This window comes from Anas acuta, chromosome 23 (assembly GCF_963932015.1).
Source record: "Anas acuta chromosome 23, bAnaAcu1.1, whole genome shotgun sequence".
NCBI lineage: Eukaryota > Metazoa > Chordata > Aves > Anseriformes > Anatidae > Anas > Anas acuta.
The window spans coordinates 3,427,792-3,455,199 of record NC_089001.1 but is presented as its reverse complement, the minus strand read 5'-3'; the positions used below and the strand labels follow the sequence as shown (position 1 = coordinate 3,455,199).

At 48.9% G+C, this 27,408-nt stretch overlaps 1 protein-coding gene across 2 annotated transcripts in view; it reads left to right on the top strand.

The window, feature by feature from the left end:
- POU2F3 (POU class 2 homeobox 3) overlaps positions 1–27,408 on the top strand; it is a 41,073-nt gene that overhangs the window by 11,509 nt on the left and 2,156 nt on the right. The window contains exons 4-13 of one of the 2 annotated variants that reach the window (XM_068659219.1): positions 3,765–3,799; positions 16,980–17,084; positions 18,609–18,711; positions 21,603–21,685; positions 21,802–21,984; positions 22,334–22,475; positions 23,262–23,398; positions 24,615–24,776; positions 26,169–26,235; positions 26,711–26,843. In XM_068659219.1, the coding sequence (XP_068515320.1) occupies positions 3,765–3,799; positions 16,980–17,084; positions 18,609–18,711; positions 21,603–21,685; positions 21,802–21,984; positions 22,334–22,475; positions 23,262–23,398; positions 24,615–24,776; positions 26,169–26,235; positions 26,711–26,843 (1,150 nt within the window). The remainder of the gene's footprint in view (positions 1–3,764; positions 3,800–16,979; positions 17,085–18,608; positions 18,712–21,602; positions 21,686–21,801; positions 21,985–22,333; positions 22,476–23,261; positions 23,399–24,614; positions 24,777–26,168; positions 26,236–26,710; positions 26,844–27,408) is intronic. The other variant, XM_068659220.1, reaches the window with a different exon arrangement.

Genomic DNA, 27,408 nt, shown 5'->3' with positions numbered 1-27,408 from the left:
TCGCCGGGCGAAAAGCCACGGGCGGCTGTCACAGCCCGCGGGTGACATCTGCATGTTCCTGCATGTGTTGGCCTCGCTGAGGCGAAGCCGAGCTGCGATCTTGATTTTTTTTTTTTTCCTTTCTGCCATGGTTGGGGCTTTTATCCTCAAGAGCCGGACTGGCTGGGCAGCTTCCAGTGGGAATCGGGGCGCGGGGGCTCGGTTTTCACAGCACGCGAAGCCTTCCAGACAGGGGGGGAACAGCAGGGGTGGGGGGGAAAAGCCGTCCGGAACTGAGCTGCTGCTCCCATCCCCAGAGAAACCTCCCCAGGCAAACTCGCACCAGATCTGATGCCAGTGCTATGCAAAACAGCTGCCAGGTGAACCAAGGAGAGCAGCGCGGCCCTCGGCTGCCGTGCTGCGGGGAGCCGGCAGAGCTTATCGCTGCCTCTCCCCCTCCGTCCAGGACACCCACGGAGAGGGCAATGGATGGGGAAGCTCCTGGGAAAGGTAGAGCGAGGAGCTCAAAGCAGCCCTGCTCCCTTTAAACCCCAGAGCTTCCCAAATTTGCTGCAGCTGAAGGAAGGGAGGGCCGTGGTGCCTGGCTGGCGTAGCTGGAGCACGTTGTTGGCTGGTGCCGAGCTCCACCAAAACGAGCGGCGTTCTGGCAGTTTGCAGCAGTTGAGAATCTGCCGCCACTTACACTTTTCTTTCTTTTTATCTCCTGGAGCTAGGAGAGATTAAATCTTAAGTGCAGATCCGTGCTGTTTGAACAGCCCGTTCCTTTAAGGAGAGAAATGACTCCTTCAGCGTGGGTCCTGATGTTGATAGAACCGGGGAGGAAAGCAGCCTGTTTTTTACAATATTTGTAGGAAAGTCAGCGATTTAGCTGGAACAAGAGAGTTGTTATCCCTATCACACCCAAACCTTGGCTTGCAGATGAAGTCATTTTAATTTCACTCGCCACACAAGCTTTTGCTGAAACAGAAAAAGCTGAGATTTGTTTGCAAATAAATCTGCGCGCAAACACTCACTGATCCTGCTGAAAAGCTGCAGAGATTTGTGTATCCAGCCCCCATTTACATAACCACTGGGAGCAGAAATCACCTCGCCCAGTTTTAAATATCACACTATTGGACATCTAAGCCTGAACTAGTTGCCCCTGGGTCCCTTTGTAGTCAATAAAAAGAAATTGTCATCTCCAGAGGGCCATTCATCTCGACTTAGATAGGCGTCTAAGATAGGTCAGATGAATGGCCTCTGGAGGTGCCTATTTCTCCTCGTTGTCTACCAAGACAGCCTGGGGCACTTATCTCAGACTTAAGACACCCAAGCTACAAATGGGTTCCTGTTGATCTCCATGCATATTTCCAGCATGTTCCACTGTCACGGAAAATGAGGTACTCCCGAGCACCTGCCCTCATCTGGGGCGGGATGTGGAGGGTGCTGAGGCTGGAAGGAGGAGAGGAAGGGAAAAAGAAGTCTGAGGGCTGAGCTTGCTGGTGCAGGGAGGGAAAAGAGAAAAGTGGGAAGCTTGGAAGAGGAGGAGGGGATGTGCTGGAGAGCTTGAGCTTGGGCGCTTTGAACCTGCTGTGTGTTTTGGCAGCCTCGTTTGGAGAGTTTGGCTCGTGGTGGTAGGGATGCAGCACGAAGCTGTGCTCCAGCTGCGCATCCCGGGTTGCAGGAGGGATGTACGGTGGTGACTCAGAGCCCTCAGCACCGGGACCCAGGGATTTCCCTCCAGGTCTTTGAATCTTGCCTCATCAACATGCTGCACTTGAACGTGAGCGAAAGCCTCGCATCCAAGAAAGCAGAAGATTACCTTTTCCTTCCTGTTCTATTTTAGCAACTGGGAACTGCGTTTCCTTCTTCTCTCCTTCTTGCCTTTCTCCCCTTCAGCTACTGCCCTCAGATTGCATCAACCCCCCGTGGGTTGCAAAGGTAGAAACTGCAGGCCTTGAAGATCATCACGCAGCCCCGCTCAGGTGTGTGGATGCTGATTGCGATCATCTATTAGCGCTATCAGCATTCCCATCGCTTAGATGAGCAGTCGTTGGCTCTCGGGGCTTGGAGCTGGAGCGCAATGAATGAACAAATTCCTGGGGCGGGAGCAGCTGGGGAGAGGTGGTCAGGGGGCAAGTGGCCACGGCCGGGGGGCTCACGAGTGCCTGGTGGGTCAGGGGTGGCAGCAAGAGTAGGGAACTGCGGGGAAGAAGAGAAAGACCTGAGATTGGGAAGAGAAAGAAAGCTTTGAAAAGCAGGTCGGGAGGAAGCCAGGAGGGGAGGGCAGGTTCCAGCACAGCAGAAATGCAGACGGGCTGGCGGAAAAAGGAGCAGACCTGGATTGGGGTTGAGTTGCAGGTGGTGAGAGGATAGAGATTTTGGAGCGGGGGGCAACGGCGTGCTCTGGTTGTGCCTGATAACGAAGACCTGCAGCTCAGCCTAACGAGAGCAACAAAGGCAGCTCAGATTCCAACGCTGCTGCTGTTAACGTGCTGCAGATAAAATCTGCAGAGCAGTTTCTAGATAGCAGAGATCAGGGTGCCATGAAATGGTTCGAGTCGGCTCTAAAAGCATTCTGCCATCCATGAGTAATTGTACCGAGAACACTCCCCCTGAGGATCTCGGAGCCCTGGTGATTCACCTGGGAATAGTACGAGCATGGCACGAGCTGAAGGACTGCCTGCTGGCTCGGGGTAGAGGCTTGCTCGGTTGAAAGCAAGCAAGTCAACGGGAGAGCTGGGTTTGCACTCTTGGGTTTGCACTCCTGCTTGCACAGCCTCCCCAAACTGCTTTCCAACTTCTTGCAAGAGCCACGAACTCCCGAAAAACACGATGTGTTGAAGCTTGATCAGATCACAGGGCATGGGCTACGCTTCACGGGGAACGTTATACTGGAAAAAAAGAAAATAAAATAAAAAAACAGGAGCAAAAGGCCCCCGGGGGCTTGTGGTGGTGGGATGTGAACAATTTCAGAGTATTTATCACAAACTCGATTGGGCTGGAAGAGAATGACTTAGGGGATGGGTTGCAAAGGGGAAGGGAAGGGGTTTCTTGGGGTTGCCTTTGCAACTGAAGAGGCTTCGTGGAATCCCTTAAAGCATTCATATCTGTGGAGCACACAGCCTTTCCTCTGTGATGTTCTTGATGAATTTGGCAGGTGTGATGGGGGGGGGGGGGATGTTTATCATCAAAGGGGAATGAGTGAGGGCCTGTGCGGTACCTTCAGGCTGAAACCTGTCTGATTTTCCCCCTGTGCCTGCCAATCTCTTTTGGAATCAAGGAGACGCCTCTTGCGCACAACCCCACGGCACCCTCTGTTCCTTTAGATATCCCGTAATTACTTGGTACCACACAGGTTCCTAAAGATCCCTGGTTAACAGCCTCGGCCACCTGTTTGCTGGCCTCTCCCACAGTTAGCTCTTGCTTTATGCACGCTCCTGGCTCCCGGATTTCCCTGGAGATTTGCAATATCCTCCAGTTCACCCCCGCTGGAAGCTCCCTTTGTCGGTGAGCTCTCCCCCACTGCTGCTGCCTGGCCGGGTGTCTCCCAAGCAGAAAAACTCCAGCAAAGGCTGGTACCACCAAATGCTACAAAAGCTGCCCTCGTGCTTCCCTGGCTGCTTTCGCATCGACTCCACCTCCCCGCTCCTCTCCTTGCTCTGATGCTAAAGTGTGCTGGGCAAGCAGTGCGTCTTTGGTTACGTGGTTATGAGCTGTGGGAGGTTTAGATGGATGCTCTCTGCCATTAATACTGAGACCTTTTTCTGTTTGTTTCGTTGTAGGAAGTGAGCAGAATGGGCTGGACTTTAACAGGCAGGTAAGATGCTCCCCGGATTCTCCGGCTTTCTCGAATTACAGTTCGTTAACTGCTCATCTTGCTGAGTCCCAGGCAGCTACTGCTAGGAGATACAAACTCTTAGGTCACAAGCTGCTATTAAACAGGCCACAAAAGTCCTTCCTGATTCCCCTTGTGGGACAGCGTGGCAGATAAAACTTCTGGTTTGCAGGCCTTGCCATTTCATAGAAGTTCAGTTAATTATAGAGTTTCTTAAAGTCACCCTTTGCTTGAGGCTTTTGCTGGCTTTTTAATTTTTTTCTGATGCCATTTAGAAACAAAAGAGACCTCGGTTACACTGGCGAACGTGCAAATCCCGCCCCAGAGCTCAGTGCATTTGCACTGTGTGCGACACTGGTGCTGAAAGCACTGCGGTATGCAAGTCTAGGAGCACGGGCTGACTCACAGGAGTATCAGCAAGGACTGCAGATGAGGTGGTTTGAGGTCTTGGAGTGCCTGGGTCAAGACCAGGCCTGCCTACAACGGCAGATTCCTCTTTGCAAGACGGTGGGGAAAGGGACAGCAGATAAATGCAAGCGTGTCTGATAGCAGCAGCCCTGGCTGCAGCACGTGAGGCTCTGGCGAGCTGTTGTCTTTGCTGTTAGATGTTATCTTTTGGCTTCATGCAGCTGAAAACAACCCCTGTCTCATGGAGTGCCTGAGACTTCCACACCTGGCTCTCTGAAATCCCTGAACCTCAAAGCAGAATTGCAAGGGGAGGCAGGTGACAGCCCTCCCCAGATCCCAAATTTGTGCAGAGATGTAAGAAAACGTGCCGAGTGAGAGCCAAGGACTGGTGTGGCCGTCAGTGGGGCTGGGCTCAGAGCTCGCAAACAAAAAAGAGGAGCTCTGGAGAGCAAAGGCACCCACCTGCTGCAGCGCCCTGGGGAGCTGGAGCGAGGAAAGGCAGCAGGGCTGCAGCTCCGCGGACAATTACTAGCGTTTGAAGCAGATGTTGGCACTCCTAGCAATCCAGCAGCCTGCCTGCTTCCAGCTTTGCCTTCCCCGAGTTCAAGGGTTGCGATCCTCTGCACAGGCTTCCTGCTAGCAGCAGGTGGGCAGCTGATGCCTCTCCCGTGACTTCTCTGTCCTCCGAGCTTGTTTCGGTGGCTCTGGTCCGACAGATGTCAGCAAGCTGCTGTTTGTTTGTTTGGTTTGGCTGCTCCGGCTCTGGGTGGGTTGTTAACTTCCTATCAAAGGTGTCTTAACACGTTCAGCCATCTTCCAGGTTTTTGGAAAACCCAGCTGAAAACAAAAAGTCTTGTGTCTCCAGCTCTGTGGATTGCAGAGCCCAAAGCACAGGCTCTCTACAAGCCAAGAGAAGAATCCAATCTGCTTATAACGAGTGATAAAAGAAAATTCCCTCAAGATAGAAATAAGCTCTGAAAGTACAAGATCATTACATGTTGCAAACTTTTCCTATGGCAACACCACAAAGATGTTAGAACTGGATCCTGGGCTGAGGTTAATCGAGGAGACGTTAGTGATGGTGGTGAAGCAGCGCTGGTTCACACCCGCTGGAGATTGGACTCATTATCTTCAAGGTCCCTGTCCCTTGCGTGCCACTGTATGAGAGCTGCTGGTAAAGGAGGGAGGCAGCCTCATAGTCACTAGGATTTGGGCCAGAGTCTGCTCGATTTGAACGTCCTGCTCCCAAAATGAGGTTGTGGTTGCATGGCACCACAAAGTCCTGTTCATTCCTGCCAGCACACCTGTGTCACCAAGCAGCAAACCAGATGGGGAACTGATCAAGGCTAAAAAAGCAAAAAGCTCCGAATAAGCTCATTTTGGTGGTGTTTTTTAGCTGCTTTATAAATCCAGGCTGTAGCAGTGTGGGTGAGTGGACGCAGCGGGTGCAGGACCTGCAGGCAGTGTGGCTCTCTGTCTCCCTCTCTTGGCCCTCTCCAGGGCGAGTTGAGCCATTCTTGGTATTATTTTAAACCAGACTGAGCCCAAACGCACACCGGTTGTACACTCACGTTTCGGGTTGACCTCAGCTATTGGTGAATTTATCTTCAATTCAGCAAATAGATGCCGAGCGATGAGAAAAAGGAAGAGGGGAGATACGGGAATATCAAAGTGTTTTCATGTAAAACCAGATGCCGAGCTCTTTCATTACGGGTGGAGGTTGGTGGGTTTTTAATTTTGGTTTGGGGTTTGGGTGTATTTTTTTTTTTTTTTTTTTTGTTACCTTGCAATTCAGGTTTTCAAACCGAAGCCAGAGCAGCATGGTTTGAAACCCAACTCCAAGCTGAACGCGAGAGCTGCCGAGCTCTCTTTGACTTTATTTGGAGTGCTGGGCGCTAATCACTTTGAAGATCATAAATCTCACATCGTTTAAGCCTCTCCCCCAGTCTTTGTAGATGGCCTACATTTCAGGTCTGTTTCCCTCCCCTGTTATGCTCCAGGCAGGAAGGGAAGGGTGGAGTGACCTGGTTAGACCCCTTACTTGCCTACCCGTTCCCTGCTGCGGCTGCTCTCACCCAGCGAACGGGGAGGAGGGAAACTCTTGCGGAGTTTGAGGTTTTCTCGCAGTTTGTGGGTCAGCCCTGTGCCTTATGAGAAAGCTGCCTTCTGATCCCTCAACCTATTTGGCAAATGTTCACTCCCCCCCCCCCTCCCCGCTTAAACTCTCCTCCCACCTGGATGCAACAGTAATTTGTATGTGAATGAGAGGGGAAAGGGTGTGTATGGAAAAAAGAAGCATCTTCTGCCTTGCCTATCTGGTTTGGCTTTTTATTTAGGGAGTCTAATGCTTGTTGTTTCCTGTTTATATCAAGGGAAATGCAAAGAGAGCGTAATAAACTTTCACCTTCAGTGCTGGCAACCTGGATAGGGACATCTGCTTCTTAATGGGTTGGGATCGTGTCCAGAGTGTGTCAAGGAGAGGAGCGAGGAACTCGGCGGTGGTGGCTTCAGAGTCTTCAGACCGGGAAAGGTCCGGCTGAAAGTGTTGGAGTCAGAGCTTTTCTTCTGTCATGTGGTGATCCTCACCAGGTGGTGATGCTCTGGTTTGTTTTATTTCCCCCCTTGCTAAACACAGTGGTCACACTTCGGGGAAATACTGCACTGTTTGTTTTCTCTGTTGCTCTGCAGAGAGCTGTTCCGGAGAGCCGTGTAACTTGCCCTTTCTCTGGAGTTATAACTCCATTGCCTTCTGCGATCCGCACTAGGAGCCAGGGCTGATGGTTTGGGGAGAAAACAGGTCTTGTGTGTAAGGTGTGCACATCGGCACCCAGTGCCATGCATCAACCCATAGCTAGGGAAGAACAGATTCAGGATCACTGATTTCTTTTCCACCAGGGAAGTGATGTGTAGGATTGTGGCACTTGCTGGCCCTTGCAGCAACATGAGCACTGAAGGCTCACATCTCCTTCCAGAGGAGGGAATGAGATGTCCCCTCCAAGCCCCTCATGCTCTCAAGCACAGAGCTGAGCTCCAGAGCCGGGACAGAATGTGTCCCTTCTGAAATAAAGCTGAAAGGTTTATTTCAGGGCAGGAAAGGATCTGCGTGTGCTCTGCGTCCAAATATGTCATGCAGTTTCGTTCCAGCAGAAGGCTAACCCTCGCAGCCAGGCTGTCATTTCATTAATGATAATGACAGGTTTGATATTTGCACCAATACAGAGGTGATCCTGCCGTGAGACTTACCAATATTGCAGGCACTCATGTGCCTGAGTAGCCCAGGGCTCCGCATAGCTTGAATTTTCCTCTTGGTTCTTTATGACTTTATTTTCTTTGTTTGACACCCATTAGGGGATGTAATGTGGATACAGCCCTTTCCTACAGGCCTCCTAGAAATAGGGTTTTGGGAAGGATTTACCTGAGGAAAGGAGGGAACTGGGAGATGTAGTGGTGGTGCAGGAGAGATCTTCAGAGCACAAAGGGAAGCGTCCAGAGTAAAATCAGGAAGCAAGGTACATGATTGAAGTGGGCTGGTATTTCACGTGCACATGAGCTCTATGCTCAAATTCCCACATCGGGTCGTACCCGGTGCCAGTTTGACTGTTCCTTATGATGGTAACGGACAGATTTCAAACCCCTTCTCTTCCAGTGACCGGTCAGCATCAAACCACTGAGCTGCTTAAGATTCCCAGTCAGAGGTACTCAAGCAGATTTTGGGGAGGGGGGGGGGTCAGCAGAATGTGCCTGCTGGTATACCCCAAAAGAGCAGTGAGGAACTGGGCTGTTGGAAAAATTCTTCCCTTCCAAAAGGATCTTCCCCCCACCCCACAATCTGCTTCTCTAACCTCACCTCCCTGCCCTGTCCGTATCTCACAGGGTCATTTTCTGATGGACCTTGAATTTCTGAGGTTTGGGGGGCTTCCAACAGTGTTTTAGAGGTAAGAGACTGAGTTGTCTCAGGCCTTTGCAGCTGATGAGCTGTAGATTCGTGATGTGAGAAAGGAAAGCAGGCAAACTGCATCTGCGATGTGAAATCACAGGTGGCCCTTCAGAGCCATTAACGCCCTGACCTTGCTGGGTATTTTCCGCCCACACGTCTGAAGGTTCTTTGCTAATGAATTTAGCATCCTCCAGAAGGTAGGGAGGTGTTTAACCCTGTCCTGCAGATGAGGCAGACGGAGGCTGACTCCCTGGCTTTTCCCAAAGATGCTGAGCACTGTGATTGCTGCTGAAATCAGTGGATGCTTTACGGGAGAGTTGCCTGTGGACATTGAGGCTTATTGTAATCCAGGGCCTTGCTCCCTGGCGGAGCTGGGATACGGACTCCGATTCTCTGATTCATAGTCTTGTGCTCAACCACAGACAAGTTCTTCCTCCCCTCCATCCTTTTGAAGGTGGAAAGAAGGGCCCAACTCGCTAGGTAGTTTGTTATTAATATCTGGGATGCAAAACTCCCTGCAGATTTAATTTTGCTCAATCAGGGCTTCCCTCCCCCCGGCGATCTCTCTCATAGTTTTTCATTCCACTTTGAGTTCCCACCTCCCCCCTAATCTCGTGTGTTCCCTATATGTCATTTCTGTTCCTGCTTGGCTCTTCCCTGTGGGTAGTTCAGGTTTCAGTCTGCCCTCCAGATTTCCATCCCAGTCCTGTTTTGCCCTCCTCTCAAGGGGAGGTTCACATCCTGCTTCCTTCTCCCCTCTGGGGATCAATTCAGATTTCACTCTCTCTTCTTCTCCGCATTGCCCCAGGGTGTCAGCCTAAGTCTTGCATCTGCTTTTCATCTCTTGAGCCTTCTCGAGTTGGAAGTGGGCCCAGCTGTCCATATCTGCCTTGACTGACACTGGATCTAAGCTGAGCGCTGCCTTGGCCTTTCCCTTTTGAAGTTCCCTTGCTCCGTCCTAGGGATAGACTGATTGCATAAATTTGTATGTGTGCTGGTTCTTCATTGAAATGCAGCCCTTTGGGAAAGCATCAGAGAAAGCCCTGGCTGGAGGGAAAGTCCTCTGTTTCTATATCTGGCCCTGTTTTGCTTAGGACAGATATGTAGAGGAACCTCTTCTGCAGGCTAGTTTTGTTTTGGAGCCTTGCAGATGAGATTGCTGGGAACAAACTCCAAAACGTGCCGGTGACTCTCTTGCGAAGTTTGTAGGGGAGGAAAGAGAGAGAAGTAGGAGGAAAGGTTCTGAACCCCACACCCTCCGCTCCCAAGGGACGGATTGAAGTCACCAGATTTGTTTGCTTAGCCAATAACTGCTGACAGCAGCCCAGCATCACTCCTGAGTTGGCAGGATTGTGCCTGGTTCTCAGATCCAGCCACAGCCCGTTCACAAACCCCTGCTTTCCTGCTCCAGGCTCCCAAAGAGCAACCTGTATTTAGAAGGTATTGCCCACACTTGTTGCCTTGGTCCACTGGCAATATATCTTGTGCTGCTGTTTCCAAGCTCTCTTAGAGATGAAGCAGAGACAGGCTGGTCTTTTTGTCCAAATTCCCTGCTCAGCTGGGCTATCGTCTTTTAGTGAATATTTTCTAAGCTTGCAGGCAACAAGCCCTGGTTTCATGGACTAAAGCGACCTATTGATTGTTTCCGCAATAGAAACTGAGCTCAGGGCATGGATGTCACTGTCCAGGCGCTTTTTAGGTTGCTTGGCACCTTTTTAAGTGGTGAGCTGCATGAACTACCATGCATGGTTATGACTCTTCTGCCTGCTGGAGAATGGCTCATCGGTAATAAGGAGAAGACTCCAAATTCTTGAAGGCCTTTCATCTGGTGAGCTCCAAGAATTCAATCAAAAGCCTGCACCACCCAGCAAGGGTGGGGCCCTGCACCCATTTTGCAGAAGGGCAAGTCATAGCATAAAAAGGTGAAGGTGATGGGGTTTCAAGCAAGGCCTCTAATTTTGGAAGCCTGACATCAGAGTGCACTTTCTCCCGGCCCAGAGGTGCTGATGTGCCAGCGCTCCATGTGAAATCAGTGGGTGAGCTGGAGCTGCTCGGCCCCTTGGGAGGCAGATGCTGGGTTTTCTCTCGCAGGACACCCTCTCGCCTGCTTCCTCGGCACGTGGAGGATGCCAGAGCCCCCGCGCTGGGAGCAGAGAACCGGCTCCCTCTTCCCTCAACCTCCAGCCTCCTTCCTTCCACCCCAACTGAAAAATTATGCGATACTCTCCAGCGAAGTTGATCTTTCTCACTCTCCCTTTCTTTTTTAATTATATGACTTGTGTGCGCTTAATGCAATTCCTCTAGCTGCTCTCCTTGTGTCCCAGTTCCCCGGGGCGCGGCAGCGGGTGCCAAAACTCCCCCGAACCAATCAGAGAAACCTGCGGAGCTGGGATGGAGCCAGCCCCAGTCACGGGAGCCGGCTGGTTCCAAGTTCATTCCTTTTCCAATGTGGGATGGGGCGGAAAGCGAAGGCTCCCTGCGCCACGACTCCCGCGTCTCGCCCTGCCCTGCGCGCGGATGACTGAGCCGGGGACATCGGTGCTGTGCAGCAGGGAGGCAGTGCCAGGTATTTAGGTGGTTTCTGACTGGTTGGCAGCCAGAGGGCACAGAGAATACAGGATCAGCACGGTCTGCTCCCCCCTACGCAAGGGATTCACGGGAAAGGGGAAATTTTTCACGTAGGGAATTGGTTAAAGGTCTGGTTCTGGCCCCCGTAAAAGACCAATAAGGCAATTTTGCTGCTGACTTCAACAGGAACATGACGAGGCTCCAGGGGACCTGTGCAAGCATGCAGGAGGGCATGGGAGAAGCAACGAAGCCTGGCATGTGTGAAATCGGATTGATAAGGAAAGGGGCAGGGATGCAGCCCAGGGTGGGAGCGGGGAAGATAAGCACAAAGGTGTAGGCAGAGGTGGAGTTCTGGAGAGCTCTGGAAGTTGGGCAAGTGGAATCGGGAGATGCAGGAGCAGTGCTGCAACGCTCGGCGAGGCTGGGGCAGCAGCGATGGCAGCACCTCTGGGCTCAGGGCTGGGGAGGAGAGTCCTGGAGAGGAGCCGTGGGAGAAATCGCAGCCTTTACGGTGGTAAAACAGTTTTCCATGTTCTGTTTGGAGGTTCTCACCATTCTGACCAAGAAAATGGCATCTTTCCCTCCCCCCCTTTTTTTTTTTTTTAAATACTTCCAATTTGGCACATCCACAGGCCTTGGCAGGGAAGGCACCACATGCCTGAGTACCAATAGCAAGAGCGAAGATGCTCTAAGCTGTTGCTTTCCAGCATCCTTTTGCCAGCTCGGTGCTCTCTGACCACAGGTCACCACTCCAAGCCCTCGCTGTGCTCCTGGGGCTCGCACAGAGGCAGCACAGACGTGAGCACAGCCTCTCGGGGCAGGTGCTCACCCCACCTCTGCCTTCAGTTCTCCTCTCCCGTGCCTGGTGGCTGCTCTGGAAGCCTGCTGTGCTGCACGTGATCGTTTGGAGGCTTATCACCCAGCGTGGAGCAGAGGGATGGCTTCTTTCTTTTTCCTCTTCTCTGCTTCAAAGCAGAAACACTTGGGAAATGCTGCATCAGAAGGCTTGCGAACGCAAAGCCGAGCGTGGCTCTGTTTGTTTCCCTTTGTGAAGCGCGTAGCTCGGTTACACTTAGTTTTGATTTCCCACCCCCACTTTTACTACGGCTCCGGCGCAGCCATTCACGTCCTGAGCTGCAGCTCAGAGGGTGAAGCATATCAGATCAGACCTCAATTAACAGACTCAAACGCCTCAAAGCTCTGATGCAGGTGTGTTGAGGTTAGGGATTACATTCTAATTTTTCAGTGTGTTGCCATTACTGAGTTTTAGGATGTTGTCTGCTAAGCATTCAGCGTGGGATTAATTCTGCTTTTGTCATGCTGACAGCTTCTGAAAATCCCACTCTTTAATGTGAAAGGATACCGAATTTTATAGGGCGAATATTGTCCTATTAGCAGGAGGGCTTTCTGCTTTCTTCCTGAGTGTCTGTTAAGCCTCGCTGCATGTGCAGGATAGTACATGTGGAAATAGTAATTGCAAGCCCATTATTATTATTATTGCTATAATTCATTATTAGTGTGTGTTTTATTTTATGGTGCCCACGTGTGCAGGTAATTCACAGAAGTACACTTACGCCATTGGAAGGTGGGAAGGCTCAGCTGCAATAGCCTTGGATCCAGTTTTGATACCTGTTTCCATCGTAAGACTTCCTCCCTTGACTTCAGGCAACCCAGTTGTGTGAAATAATGCTTTGGGAGTGATTCAGCCCAGGAAGAAACGTGCTGCTCTCCTTCACTGAGGGGCAAGCGGCTCCAAAGCCTCTGCGCAGCCTCTTCCCAACAGCCGGAGCCCTTTGCAGCTGCAGGGGGAGGGATGTGAGCAAGTCCAAGTCTTAAACAGTTGTGAATTGCTGACTCTCAGATAAGCCAGATACGAGGGCAGATAAATACCTGTTTCAAAGAGGTTGCCGTCTAAATAGAAACTGCACAACAAATCCGATTGTCTCCGGTTTTACAATGACGACCGCAGCTGCTGCTGGAGGAGGCTGGCGTGGCTTTCACTGCCTCTCTCGGGCAGGGTAGGGGCACCCCTTATCTGGGTTTGGGGAGAGCATCCCAGACGGGTGCAGAATCAGCCCGTCCCACCTTAGCACTGCTCCGCCATCCTCTTCACTAATGTCACCTGCAAAGTGCTCCCAGCCAGCAGCAGATGCTTGCTGGCCTGGGGACCACGGCTGGTTGCTTGGTGCTCGTTAGCTGAATTGCTAATTGATCCTGTAAGCACAGGAATGCCGTGAAGCATCCCAAGCCACCTCGCTGGGTTACACCAGGAGGCTGCAGCCTGAGCCCTGTGCAACCGATGGCATCCTGCTGTGGCCTCATCGGATCAGGTGTGGGTCAGTCCGTCCGTCCGTCTGTCTGTCTGTCGGACAGCCTTCCACACGCTGAGATTGGAGCTGCTAACGTGAATCTTTCCAACTTCCTCGTGTAAGGCTGGCTTTTTACAGCTTTGCAATATGTCTGCAGGATGTTTTCATGAGCCGAATGTTTGCCAAAAGTTCACAGATCAGTTACAAAACAGATGTACTTTTTTTTTCTTTTTTTTTTTTTTCCTCCCCTTCTTCCTACTGGTAAGGAAGAGTTTGTGCAGTAATTGCAGGCAGGTTGGGAGATGTTTTCTTCATAATTCTCCTTCTTATGAAATGTTTATGAAACACCTTCCACAAATCAGTTGCGCAAGCAAGCTGAAGAGCTTTGATCATTTTCCATCGCCCTCAATATGTTTCTTAGTTTGTTTTGCTTTTTGTTTTTGTTTTCAGGCTAGAGATAGGTAAGAACCAATCCATCATTGGCCGTGCCCAGCAGACGCGCTAGCCAACTAAGGAAGGGACTCCTTCCATCCAGTCACCCTTCCTGTGTTTTTCACAGGGATTGCTTGGGGGCAGCTGACCCTATTTTAAGGCTGTGAAAACATCCACTGGAGATTTGCAAGTGTGATTTCTCTCCCCAGCCCTCGGCAGCTCGGCGTGCGGGTGCCGCCACCTGCCGTTACCTGCCGCCCAGGGGCCCCAGCCCTGAGACTGCCCAGGTGCCTCCGAGCACTGCCTTTTTCCCCCCTCCTCTCTTCCAAGTTCATTTTTTTTTTTTCCTTCATAGCATTATTTTCCCAAACCCCATAGGATAGGAAGAAACTGAGATTTATTCACAATGCCTTCTTGTTCTTGCCCTGACCACGATGTAAAAGCAAAGGACTGGGGGACCACAGCAAGACCTGGCCCTGATTTTAACCCAATCACTCTTTTTTTTTGTGCACAGTCATCTAGCACGGATCTCAGCAAACACCTACACGAGCTGATTTTGTTTCAACCTTCTTTGGTTCCTTAAGGAAAACTCTCACATTTGCAGAAAACAACAGCAAACGTGTGTCAGATGCACTGGGAAAGGAGAAAGGCAACTCCTCCCCTCGTTTTATTAGTTTGAAATTTACATTATTTTAAGGGAGTCTCATGATATTGAGTGGCCTCGCCCACAATGTGTGTGGTTTTTTGGGGTTTTTGGTTTGGTTTCTTTCTAACGTACAGTTGGTAACAGTGCCGGTTTAGCTGGGGAAAAAATGAAGGTGCAGGATTTGCATAAACCATCCCCAAAGTTTTGGATATGCCCCGAACTCTTGCTAATGAACAATTAGCCAGCTGCAGGCCTGGTGGGGAGAGGAAGAGGAGGGAGAAGTAAAATTGAGCCTAAAACCAATGAAAAAAGGTGCAGGGGAGAAGGATTTGTCAAGAACACCCAGGTTCCCGCCCACTGCGCAGGAGAGAGCCAGAGAATTCCAGGGCCGGGGGAAGGAGCAGTGGGAGATGTTGTTGTTTTTAAATGGGGAACCGGTCCTTTGCCAAACCCACCTCCCGTTCTCATATTGTGCGATGCCGGGATGCAGCTACACACCCCTTTCGGCCTGGAACGCTTCCAGATCATTCCGCTTGGCAGCTGTAAAAATTGATTTCAGTTTGGAAATGGCTTGCGCTTCGACAACACTCCGCTCCTATCGGGATCGTAACCCAGGCGGGATCAAGTGCCTCGTCCTCTAACACGCGGATATCTTTTCTTTTTGGGACTGTTCAGCCTTGGATGACTGCATTGTACGAGGCAGACACGCATGAATTGCAAGCAGGAGTAGCATTTATTTATTTATTTCCACTTTTTGGCTCGGATGATATATACCTGTATTTTTTTTTATATTTTTTTTTAATGCACCTTCAGGAAAAGAAAGTGCATAAAACCATTTCCCTGCGGTGACTGGATGGCTCAAGGGTAACGGTGCATTCTCCCGAGCCCTTTGCCTAACATTTAGTAACTTAAACACTATCCGTGTTGATAGTGATCAAGAAGCTCTTTCCAGCTGATTTTTTCGCCAGGCTAAGTGGGATGATCATGCCGACCTGAAAGGTAGGAAAGAACTGGAATTCACAGCATGTATAAGCCTTGTTGCAAGGAGCTGGTCTTATTGCAAAACTAGTTTCGGCAGTATCCAGAGCTGTAGTTTAATTGAAGGAGATGTTGTAACTCTCTTCCCTCTGCACAGCACCTTCCAAAATGCAGAGGTTAATGTTTATCGGGTCGGCTCCCTCTGATCGCACTTTCTCTTTCTCTTTGGGGCACGGAGGGGTTGTGTAGTTGTTTGCTTTACTCAAACTGAAATAAAAGATCCTTCAGCCAAGAAAACCCACATGGACCATTGTTTTTAAAGGGGCATTTCTTGTCCCCCTCTGCTGGTAGAAGGCTGCACGACTTAAAGTCCGTACCAGCACTCCAAAACACCAGCAAACACAACCCCGCTCAAATTCTGGGCGATGTTGGGGTTAATTTATGAGGGATAGCAAGGTTCAGTCCTAGTAGTAAGAGTGAACCTGAGATGCTGAGTCCGTGGACAAGGTTTTCAAGACCTTTCCTATCTGTTTTCATCCTGTTCTTTCCAGTTTGTAGGAACTGGAGCCTCTTCTTGCACTGGAAAGGCTTAAATTAGGAGGGGACTGCCGGTGTGAGCCTTCTTGTAGGCATGTTCATGCTCGGGGAAAAACCTGAGCCTGTCTGGGAACTGTTTGAGTGCATCTTTTATTAGAGAAAATGTGTTATAAGAGATCTCTATAACTTTTCTCATGCGTCTGCACAGCGTCTGCATACAGATGCTCCTCAACTTTCAGGAATTATTCTAAAAACTTCTAAAATCTCCCCAGCCAGGTTGCTTCCTCTGAAGCTTTGTCTGCCGAAAAAAATAATAAAATAAAATAAAAAAATTAAAAATATCAGCTAGTACAAAAGGATGTAATTTTATTATTATTTTTAAATGTAGTAGCAATGTTAAAAATTAATACTGTGACTACCAGGTAAACCAAACGTAAGGATTCAGTTCTGGTCCCTGGGTAAATTCTTAAGAACCCATATAAGAATGTGGACTCAGAAATAATGGTTTCTGTAGACTGGAATCTTTCTTGAACATTAAAATAGACAAAAATGACCACTGGACAAAGGGCTGACACCTGTGAAGTTTGTCAATTTTTCCTCACAGCTTCTTTTAGCTAAGGAAGAAATTTTTTTCTTTGCCAGATTTTTTTCCTTGCCAGTACAGCAGGATTCCCCATTTCTTGTTGCTTTCTCATAGTTTGCTACATGTGGTGCCCAGGGTGGTGTATTTTCAAGTCTGGAAGGGTATACTGCTTTTTAAGGTCTTTTACTTCATGATCTTTCCTCTTCTGTTCCCTGGTACCACTCTCTGCTACCTGCAGAACAATGTGTGAGGCCATCTACAGACACCCACTGCCAGGTTATGAGTGGTGATCTATAAAGGGGAATTGCATCGTGTCTTCCTAACACCACCACAAAACGTCTTAGGGTTTTGTCTGAGGAAAGCACTCGCGTGTTTTAAAGCCTGTGAAGTGACTGGAAACTTTCTCAAGTGTTTTAATTAATGTGATTTAATTGAGCAAACAGCAAGCTTCCCCTTGGTTTAGCAGAGCAGGAAGATTATTCTCCTGTTATAATCGTAGAATCATTCGGGTTGGAAATGACCTCTAAGACCATCTAGTCCAACCTTTAACCTAGTACTGACATAAAAATATATAAACTGGAGAGCAGGAGTGGGGAACAACCCCTACCTTTCTGCAAAGCCAGGAAGGAGCAATAGGTCCTGATTTCTCCCCCTAATCTGAAAGCAATCCCTTCCCCGTCCCTTCCAGCCTCTCTAACTTCTTACCATCCCGCGGCCCATGTCTGTTCCCTAAGGCTACAACTGCTTTGCTCTTTTTTTTTCAGATTAAAACCGAAGACCTCAGTGATTCCTTGCAGTCTACGATCCCCCCCAGGTCAGGACACCTTGTACAGGGATCATCAATGATGCCTGGAAGTCAAATCGCAGGGGTAAGTGCCTTTGGGGCATCAGGGGCTGAGTTAACGAATCTCCAGGGGAAAGGCTGGTTTCAAGAGACACTTGCCAAATTAGATGCACCTTTTGGCAGTGACAAATGAAGACTTGAGGACATGATGGACAGTAAATTGGCAAAGTCTCCTCCCCAGCCTCTTTTTGCAGCAGCCAGGAGACCTGTGTAATGCCTTGCCAAAGGATGCAGAAAGTTTACATGGGTTCAAAGGCAGACTGGACACGTACTTGGAAGAGATTTCCTTTGAGGGTTTTCTAAGCAGGCAAAACCGCACCATGCTCAGGAAATCCCTTTGAGCTGAAAATAATTGGAGACTGAGACAATACCAAGGGGAAGTGTTGGATATGCTTGTCCTGGTCTTCCTCTTTCCTGAATGCCTGGTTAATGTCATTGCTGGAGATACAATCCCAGGTTAGATTAACTCCTAATCTGAGCCATCCTTGAACATGTTGGCTCCAAGTGATTTATATCAGAGAAGGAATTGATTACTTGAGTTTTTATTATTTTTCCCCTAAGGTAAAAAATTGGAGTTTAACACTTAACAATTGTTAAATTCTAATATAGTTAGATGCTGGAAGGCCACATGGCTGCTCAGTAATCTCTTCCCCCATTCTTTTATGGGGTAATCAGACCTCTTACATGACACAGCCTTTTTGAAGTTCCCCAAGACTTCATAACAGTTCTTGAGAAGCTTAAAGAGCTCATCTTATAGAGCAACGAGCTCCTTCAAGAACACACCTCTCAGGAAAGTTGGTTTTATTGCAGCATTTTTCTCTCTACCCCAAACAAATGCAAACTCTTAGCCCTAATCCCTACAAAAGACGTGGGACCCCAGGGATGTGAAGGAGCTCTGGGATGCACTCCCTGCCTCTCAGTACCTATTGCCTGCTCAGCTCGGTGCAGGGAGGGGAGTCCCCATGGCAAAGATCAGAAAATATTTTGGATCAGGTGGCTGTGTCCCTTGCAGTGCGTTTTCTGGTGGTGCAGAGAATTGGGCGCTTGCTGGGATTTGCTTCTTTCCCATCCCAGCACACGGCTGGTGGGGAAGTCAGCCTTCTGTGCCAAGCAGGCTCAGAGCTGGGAGATGGGACAGCCCACTGCACCTTTTCTGTATTATTTTAGGGAGTTCATTCTCTGAAAAGAAAATATCTGTAAGAAACTGAGATCCAAGGGCTTTTGTTGTTGCTTCTTAATAAGGAGATTTTGATTTCCAGTCCCTCAAAAATGTTGTTTTTCAAGCATTAACTTTTTCAGTTAGAAGTAGACGTTCTCCCCGTGGATGTCTGTGTGCACAGCATTTTTCTTATAAAGCTGAAAAACTTCATATCCTTGAGTAGCTCTGGATCTGCAGCTCTCCTGTGCACGCATGTGATGTGTTGGCAGCTAAATGAAAAACGAGAAAGGGGTCAGGGACAGTGCAAAAAGACCAGGGACGGGGGGAGATGATGCTGTGTGAAGAGCAGACATCTCTGAGCGTTGCTGTTCCCTTTTCTTTTTCCCATAGGATATGAGCTCTCTTCATACCCTGCAGCAGCTGGTATTGCTCCCTGGTCACATGCAGTCAGTTCCCCAGTTTCTTCTCTCTCAGTCCCAGGCAGGGCAACAAGGTAAGAGCAACCAAAACCGAAAGGGGCGTTGTAATATGTGGGCACGTATCCAGGGAGAGCCTCCCTTCTCCTGACTCTTGCTTTCAAGCTACCCTGTTCGATTTCCCCACCTTGATGGTGCCTGGCCCCTTCTGCTGCCAGCACCCACAGCTCCTGCATCCCACGAGTGCCCCCTTGCTCTAGTGGAAGGATGGTGCTGGCACCAAGCAAAGAGGTCCAATCCAGCCAGGAGCATCGTGGGGCTGGGAGCGAGCTCCAAAGTGGGGCTGCCACTGCTTGTTCCCAACCTTGCTCCAAGGCACGGGGCGGGAGAGGACAGGAGAGATAACCACTTCTGAAACAGAGTGTAATCAGCATCATGAAAGGACAGAGGATTTAACGCAGTGCTTAAGAAAGACCTCGTGTTTCTATTTTTATCCCCGATATTTTCATGGCATTTCTCCAGCCTCTGGGACACAGACATGCCATTGATGAAGCTTCATGCTGCCTGTGGACAAACACAGACGTCGATCCATAACCTGGCAGATGCAAAGGGACTTGGGTCCTTCACTCATTCTCAGCGCAGAAGTCCCTCTATAGGAGCCCAAATTTGGCATTAGAACCATAACATCTCTGCAGCTCAAATGCAATTGTACACATGCTCTGAAAGAGAAATATCACACTGTAGGCAATTGGGAAGCCTATTTCTCATTGACAGTACGTGCACTCTTCTCTCTGCCAAACGATGCTGAGCGATGCATCAAGAAACCACTTGATGTATATTTAACAGTAGTCTAGAATTTAGTTTGTTTGAGCTGTCAGGGTCGGGATAATCTATTGCTCGCTGCACGATTTTATTCCTGTATATGAAACGCACTATGCTGGAAAATAGCATTTTGCTTCTTTTTATAGAACTACAATTTCTTCTGTTAAGTGACTTCCTTTGGCAGCTGCAGCCCTTCCAACAGATGGCCACTTGTTTGGCCATGACCCCTTTTTGGTTCTAGACTTGCTGCAGACTGGGTATTCTGGCCAGCAGCCAGCTTTTTGAGCAAGATCTCTTCCCTTTGAATGGACGATTGTCAAGTTTTAATGATCCTCCGCTGCGTGCATGCGCTGAGGGACTGAAAGTGAAGGCACAGCTGGGTTTTGTGGCACGAGTGGTTTGGTAGAGATGCAGGTGAAGCGCTCTTCATGCCGGTGAGGTGCGTGGAGTATTCCTGAAGCCATCCCTGGGGCCACCCCTCAGGAATATAGGAACATCTTCAACCCTTCCTGAGCTCTGACTGATGGATACATCCGTTCACGGATTTCACAGCCAAAGGGACTTGGTTGTGGGTTTAACCTTTCCGAGAGGCCACAAGTCTGGGTTTGATTTCAGTGTTTTAAAGTTCTTTTTTAGCCAGATAAGTTCCCAGGCCTGATTCATTATGCGCTGATCTGATTCACTGTGCAGCCCTTCAGACAGCTCACGCTGGCACGCTTGGATGAGAGGGTGAGAGCTCAGTGCTGCAAAGGTGGAAACAGGCAGCCAGGGAGATGCTGGGAATACTCTCAGCCAAAATATTGCTGCTGAAGACTTCATCTCACAAAAACACAGCCTCCATCTCATCAGCTGTCAAACCGGTGATTCCTGAATCCAGTCCATAATTTTCATTTGAGCTAGAGCTTAGCTTTTGCAAAGGTGTTCAATCATGTTTTTAAAGACTCCAAATGACAGAGCATCCGCCATGTCCCTAGGCAAGCCATTCCAGTGATTAATTACCTTCACTGTTAAAAATGTGCACCTCATTACCAGCCTGCATTTGAAATTCAAAGTTGTTCCAGCATTAGAGAAGGCTTATTGAAACACCAATCTAAATAAATAAATGGGATCCTGCACATTCAGATCTAAATTAAAAAAGAAAAGACGGAGAGGGAGAGAAAGATATTTCGGAGATGATCTTTTTTCCTTTTTCAGCAGAAGTCCATAAATGTCTATAGATTTCCCTATAATTGTCAGTTCCAATCAATTGAATATATTGCCTGTTTCAGGAAAGGTTATAAATCCTCTCTAAATTCTATAAGCTTCAACCACAACAGACTTGAAGAACCTAACTAAATTTATATGGAACTACATTGCTTTGGTCTCTACTAAATCCTTTAGGACATTCCCTGTAAGACATATGGGCTTGCGCTCAGCAGCTTGTCAACTGAACAATTACACAGTGTCCATAAATACTACTTTTTGTTAGTTTTATAGATTTCCCTTCTTTTTTTTTTTTTTCCTTTCATCACTTTGTGTCAGTGTATAAATTCCAAAAGAAATTCAATTTGTTTGAAATACAGTAGGGTAGAATAGAAAGGGTCAGATGGCTTTGAAATGACACTTCAAAATGAAATGCATAGTAGAGAGCAGATTGGGTAGGCTCATGAGATTAACTGTAGGATCAGGACGTTTTTAACATGATAAAGTGCCTGAAAGTTGGAGTCAGCAAAGCTCATATTGGAAATAAGATGCACATTTTCAATAGTTACAGTGATTAAGTACTGGGAGAAATCACCGCTAAGGATGTGATAAATTCTCAGCTACTTGACATCTGAAATCAAAGTTAGATGTCTATATAAAACGTCTGTGTCCTAGTTCAACCTCACGCAGGGATCAATGGCTGAAATATTTTACCTCCATCATCACTCTAGAAATCTCTTTCAGGTTAAAAGGCCATGGAAAGAAAGAGAAATAAACCCTTGTCATTCTCATACCCCAGCTCAGAGCCATCCACACTTGCGATGGCCAAAATTCTCATATTTTGAACAAGAACGAGCTGACGTTTTCCATTCAGAGCTTCTCGAGGCTGTGCAGGGCGATGCTCAGCTGCCTAGGTGCTGATGAAGGAGCTGATCTGATCAGACATCTCTTTTTCTCTCCCCAGCTTTGCAGCCAAACCTCCTCTCCTTCCCGCAGCAGCAGGGCAGCCTTCTCCTCTCCCAGCCAGGACCCAGCCTGGCATCACAGGTAACTCACCCACCCTGAGAAGCTTAAAGCACTGCACCGAGGGTGAATGGCAGTGAAAACCACGTGTTTTTCTCTGTCGTTGTGACTCCCTGCATTTGTTGCTGCTGTTTTAACAGGCTGTGGGCCGTTCTGGGCTCCCTGGCTCATCAGTTGAACCTCACCTGGATGTACCCCAGCATTTGCAAGTGGCCAAGCACCTAACTCCGTCGGGAGCATCTGAGGAGCCCAGTGACCTGGAGGAGCTGGAGAAGTTTGCCAAGACTTTCAAACAGAGGCGAATCAAGTTAGGGTTCACACAGGTGAGTGGCCTCGTCCGTAGGAACGTCGGTGTCACACGTGGTGGGTTGGGGGATTCTGTGGCAGAGGAGTGGATGGAGGGTGGGCTGGATTAGGAATAAATATCCCCTTCCAAACACAGAGAGACAAACCCTTCCTAGTATTTCATTACCACGACCTCATCCCACACCTTCTTCAATATACAAAGGCTCAGGAGCATGGGGAAGACTCTGGTGGGAGGAGAGGTCTTTTTCTGTGGAGGGTGGGCATGGACACTCGGTGACATCTCTTCTGGACAAGAGATGGTGACAGCAGGGAGCTGTGAGGGGTTTTTTTCTGACTACATGTTATGATTTGGGTCTTCTCTGGCAGGGAGACGTTGGACTTGCCATGGGGAAGCTCTATGGCAATGATTTCAGCCAGACCACCATTTCCCGCTTCGAGGCTCTCAACCTAAGCTTTAAGAATATGTGCAAGCTCAAACCCCTGCTGGAGAAGTGGCTGAGTGACGCAGGTGGGTGACGTTAGATGCAGAAACACCGCTGATTTTGACCAGCACAGGCGAGGATCCATCCAGGAGCCTCCCACAAAAGCCAGAAAAATTTAAGACCTCTGACAACAGACTTCTCAATTCTGTTGCTCACAGCCTAGACAGCAAAGCACATCTGCTTTTTTGCTTTAGCTATGTGGGCTTCCCGTTGCCACTTGGTGTCTGGGGCAATCTGCTCCTGCAGCCTCTGTTGCATGGCCTGGGGCAAATCTCTGGGCTAGTCCGTCCTGTCCCTCCCTGGGCAAACTGGCAAGAGTAGGCAGGGAGTGCTGTGACAGAGATCAGCCCATCAGCCCATGAGCAGTGCCTAGAAAAGGAGGATATCACTGGGAGGGGAATCCCCAGCAGCAGGAGTGGCACTGGTCTCGTGTGCCCGTCAGGAGCTGTGTGTTTGACCAATTTACCACGTCAGGAGGTGTCTCAGCTACACGAGGCCTGACCCTGGGGAGGTAAATCAACATCCTTAACTGTGTGACGTTAAAACGTCAGAAAATGTGTGGTCCGCATCAGAGCATGGTGGAAATTAAGATGGAAGAAGAAAAAATGGTGGTTTTATTAACATTTTTATCACTTATATTTATTGATTGATTGATGGATCTGGAAGTGCTGAAGCAGTTTTAAGAGGAATTATGCATAATGTAGGAGCACTTCACTTATTTAGGGAGGTGCTGTAGTCCCCAGAAAGGATCTGGGAATGCAAATAACCTGTGATCTTCTTCAGTATCTCTTTTCCCCTTTCTCCTTCCCCAGAATCTGCTCCTTTGGATTCTTCCATGAGCACTCCCAATTCCTACCCCTCAGTGAACGAGATGTTTGGACGGAAAAGGAAGAAGCGGACCAGCATTGAGACCAACATTCGCTCCACGCTGGAGAAAAGATTTCAAGATGTGAGGGGAAAATGTTCCAATGTGTTGTGAACTGTCCCTGGGTTTGCCATTTGCTAGGTCATAGTAGCAGCGCTAAATAGTCAAAAGTAAATAAATATATAAATTGTTTTGACAGCAGGTTAGAAAATGCTCAAAGGAGTTCAAGGGAAAAGTCAAAGCAAAGAAATTAGGCCCCATTATTTCCTTAGAGGATGTTTTGAAAGCAATTATGATTTCATCACCTGTTCTCTTGCACTAATCAGTGCCCTGGCCAAAGCTGACCTCCTACACCCACCTCTTGGCAATTGGGGTCACCCCTTGGCAATTGGGGTCAGCTGCTGGCCCCAGCACTGCAGAGATGTGGGTGCCTGGCTGAGCAGCTCCTGCAAGTGCAGGAAGGAGCAGAGCATCGCTCCTCAGGGTGCTGCTGAATCCTTTCAGAAGCAGAGCCCATCACCAGGACCGCATCACCCATTGAGAATATTTCCTCAGAACTGTTTTTGACCAGCCCTCATTTATTCTTGTTTTCTCCCTCATATCTGATCATATCAAATTTTCCTCCTAAGACTGTTGATGAGAACAAAAGGCAGTCATTTTCAGATTGTTATGGGCAGCTCATTTTTTAGCTAGTATGAAGTGCTCTTTGTAACAGGAAAACTGTCTTGGCATCTCCGTGCTGGGTATTATTTTTGCCTTGAAGTCTCCAACTCAGATCAAAAACCGCAGAGCTAAATGCTGTCAAATGCACCAGAAAATAAGTGAGTCAGAAAAAAAGGATGGGTACTATTATTTCCGTTTATAAATGAGGGATGGAGAAAGACAAAGATGAAATGGTTGTTGTGAGATGGTGCAGGTAGGTGTACAACCAGCACTCGGAGCTCGTGTGTCCTGTGTGGTGATAAGAAGACCACCAGTCATTAGCTTCCCCTCAAGCAATGATTTAGGGTGCTGTTAAGATCAAAGAGCTCGGTGCTTTATGCAATAGCAGGGCCAGGTACTGACTCATCCCCGCTGATTCCATGAGATCTGATGTTGAATCAGAGGCTCTTTCTGGTTCACAGAACATAATCTCTCACCCAAATGTTTACCCTTTGCCTTAGAAGCAAATATTCTCCCCTCTCCAGTTTACTTCCAACCCCACCCTCGTCCTCTGCCTTTCCAGCAGCAGAAGCAGGCAGTGATGCTGCAAGTTACAGACCTTCGAGGCTTTCTTTAACCTCCTGCCCTTTCTTAGCAGAACCCCAAGCCCAGTTCAGAGGAGATCTCCTTAATAGCAGAGCAGCTCTCCATGGAAAAGGAGGTGGTTCGGGTCTGGTTCTGCAACCGGCGCCAGAAGGAAAAACGGATCAGCTGCCCGATGCCGTCCCCCATCAAATCACCCATCTACAACTCCAGACTGGTGAGAGACTTTGGGCTAAGGAGCTGCATGTGCTGCTCATGGAAGGGAAAAGGGGATACAGAACTGCCTTTATAGAACAACATTTTGCATTCTTTTAATGAAAACACTGATAAGAAATCACAAGAAAAAAATGCACATTTCCCAGAAAGTATAAGTTGGTCTAACTGCAAGATAATTTATCCAAATAGGGGTGCTATCCCCAAAATTCTCACTCTAAGACTGGCAAACAAAACCTTCCCAGAGTTAATGGAGGAGGAATTCAGCATTCCACGGAAACAGAATTACATCCAGTCATGTCAATTTGGTTGAGTCTGAAACCTGATAGTAACCACTTACTTCACAGTGTGGTGTTTTCCATCTGTTTAGAAATGCAGAACGCACTTCAGCAGCGCTATTTGTCCTTCTCCCTCATTGTACATTCACATTTTGACAAGTGTATTTTCATTGCCAGGAAGGATGAGAGAAAGAAGCTGCTGTGAGAGTTAGTGAAAGCGTGTCCCTGTAATCAGAGTGGCTGTTCTGGATAACAAGCTGCTATTGCATTTCTGCTACTTAATAGTTGTTTAGTTGCTTCCATGTAGAAAAGTGGCAGGAACCTCCCTACGGTGTTGTTGGTGCTGCAGCACATGTGAGTGGGAGGAAGAGTACACACGCACAAGCAACATTTTATCTCGAAATCTTCTGGGTTTTAGAATTATCCATTAGAAGGCAGAAAAACATCACAAGAAGCTTGGTCACTTGTTGCACAACACGTTTGGGCTGCAGTCGCAAACACAAAGCGCTGCTTGCAAGCCGTGAATTTTTGAAGCAGCAGCTTTGGTGACTGGCTTCCCCGTGAGCGCGTCGCACAAAGTATGGCTTTGCTCATCAGTCCTGCCTGTAGTTAAAGTATCACGGCTGAACACCAGATGCCCCAGGCTCGCTTTGATTACAGCCACCAAATTAGTAATTGTCACATGAGGATTCTCACCCATCCAGAGCTCCTCAAAGGAAAAGGGATGATTTGTGCCCGAGACCAGAACGAGCCGGGGTGTTTCTGCATGAGAACATCCAGTCTGAAGCATCCAAAGGGCAGGGGCTCCTCCTGGCTGGAGCTCAGAGCTTTCAGGAAGCGCAGCAATTTCAGGCTTTTCCACAGCTGATCCATAAACGTAGAGCTGTGTGGGGAGTATCAGGCACACATCATACTCATCCTGGTTTCTTTGCCCGACCCTAGATATGGGAACTGTGCTGGCAGAATAGAGCGTGAATAGAAGCATTGGTGGGAGGCTCAGATGTAGATAAGTCTGCCTGGGAGCCAGCACACTCCAAAGGGAACACGAAGGAGTGGCGTGTTGTGGTCTGCACCCTCGGAGTGCCAGCTGCTGACTGTCTGCTTCTGTTCCTCCCCAGGTCTCTACCTCAGGGTCCTTGGGGCCCCTCTCTGTCAACCCGGTGCACAGCACCATGCCTGGGACAGGTAAGCCGTGACAAACTCTCTCCCCCCTGTTCCTTCCCTCCTTCCTCTGCTCTTGCTCTCTTGCTGCTTGGCTTCCAGGCCACCTCTGCAGGCACCTCTTTAATAGACCTTTGGTTTGGGGCAGGGAAATTAGCTTCATGTAGTGGGTGGATGGGGGATGAGAAGAGCTGAGTTTTTTCTTGTCTGGGACAAAGACAAGGAAAGCATCCTGGGCATGGTAACACTCCCAGGATAATCCTAGCTGGGGTGGTGAGGTTTGGGAGCCAGGCATGCACCTGGAAGCCAACCAAGAGGGTGTTTGGGGGGCAGGTAACTGCATTTCTTCAGAGGAGCAATGGCAGAGGTGTGGTTTGCTCTGACAGAAACCAGACAGAGCAGGGTGCAGGACGAACAGGACAGTGGAAGGGCTTGGGCTTGGGCTTTCCTTGGCAGGAGAAGGGGATCCCAGCCTCACTCTGCTCTCTCTGCCGTGCAGTAACATCATCGTGTTCCCCAGGGAACTCCAGCAGGCCCTCGTCCCCTGGCAGTGCACTCCATGCCAGCAGCCCCAGCACAGCCCAGAGCAACTCCAAAGCTGCAATGAACTCATCCGGCTTCAACTCTTCAGGGTAAGGCGGGGGGACATGGCTCACTCCTTGGGTACTGGGGGGCTTGGGAGGAAAGCAGGGGGGCTTTAGAGAAGAGCTTGCAGCCCAAAAACAAACAGTAAATCTGGTTTGCCTGAAATACTGTGCTGGTTAAAAAGAAAAAACAAAACAAAAAACAGAATTGGATGGAAGCACTGTCCTTAAGGACTGTCTTGAATTAATTCTGTGTGTGGAGGAAGCAGAGGAAGGCTTATTTTGCTGCTTCTGCTTTGATAAACTTCTCCACAGCCAGGTTTCTCTCCGGTAGTGCCAACCAGAGAGCTCTGCTGCAGCGTAATGATCCCACACTGGCAGATAAAACAAGAACAGCAATTTTCCTCTGCCCTGCCTTTAGATGCTACAAAAGGATTAAGCCGCACACAAGGGCTCAGAGCCCTTCTAGTTATTTCACTGACTGCTCCCCTGCTGCAGCCTGTGCTGCTGAGCTCTCTCTGTGCTTGTAGTTTCCGCGGCTCCTTGCACGTGGCACCAAGGCTGCTACGTTAGCAGGAAGGCAACCGAGAGCAGAGGGCATTACGTGTAGCTT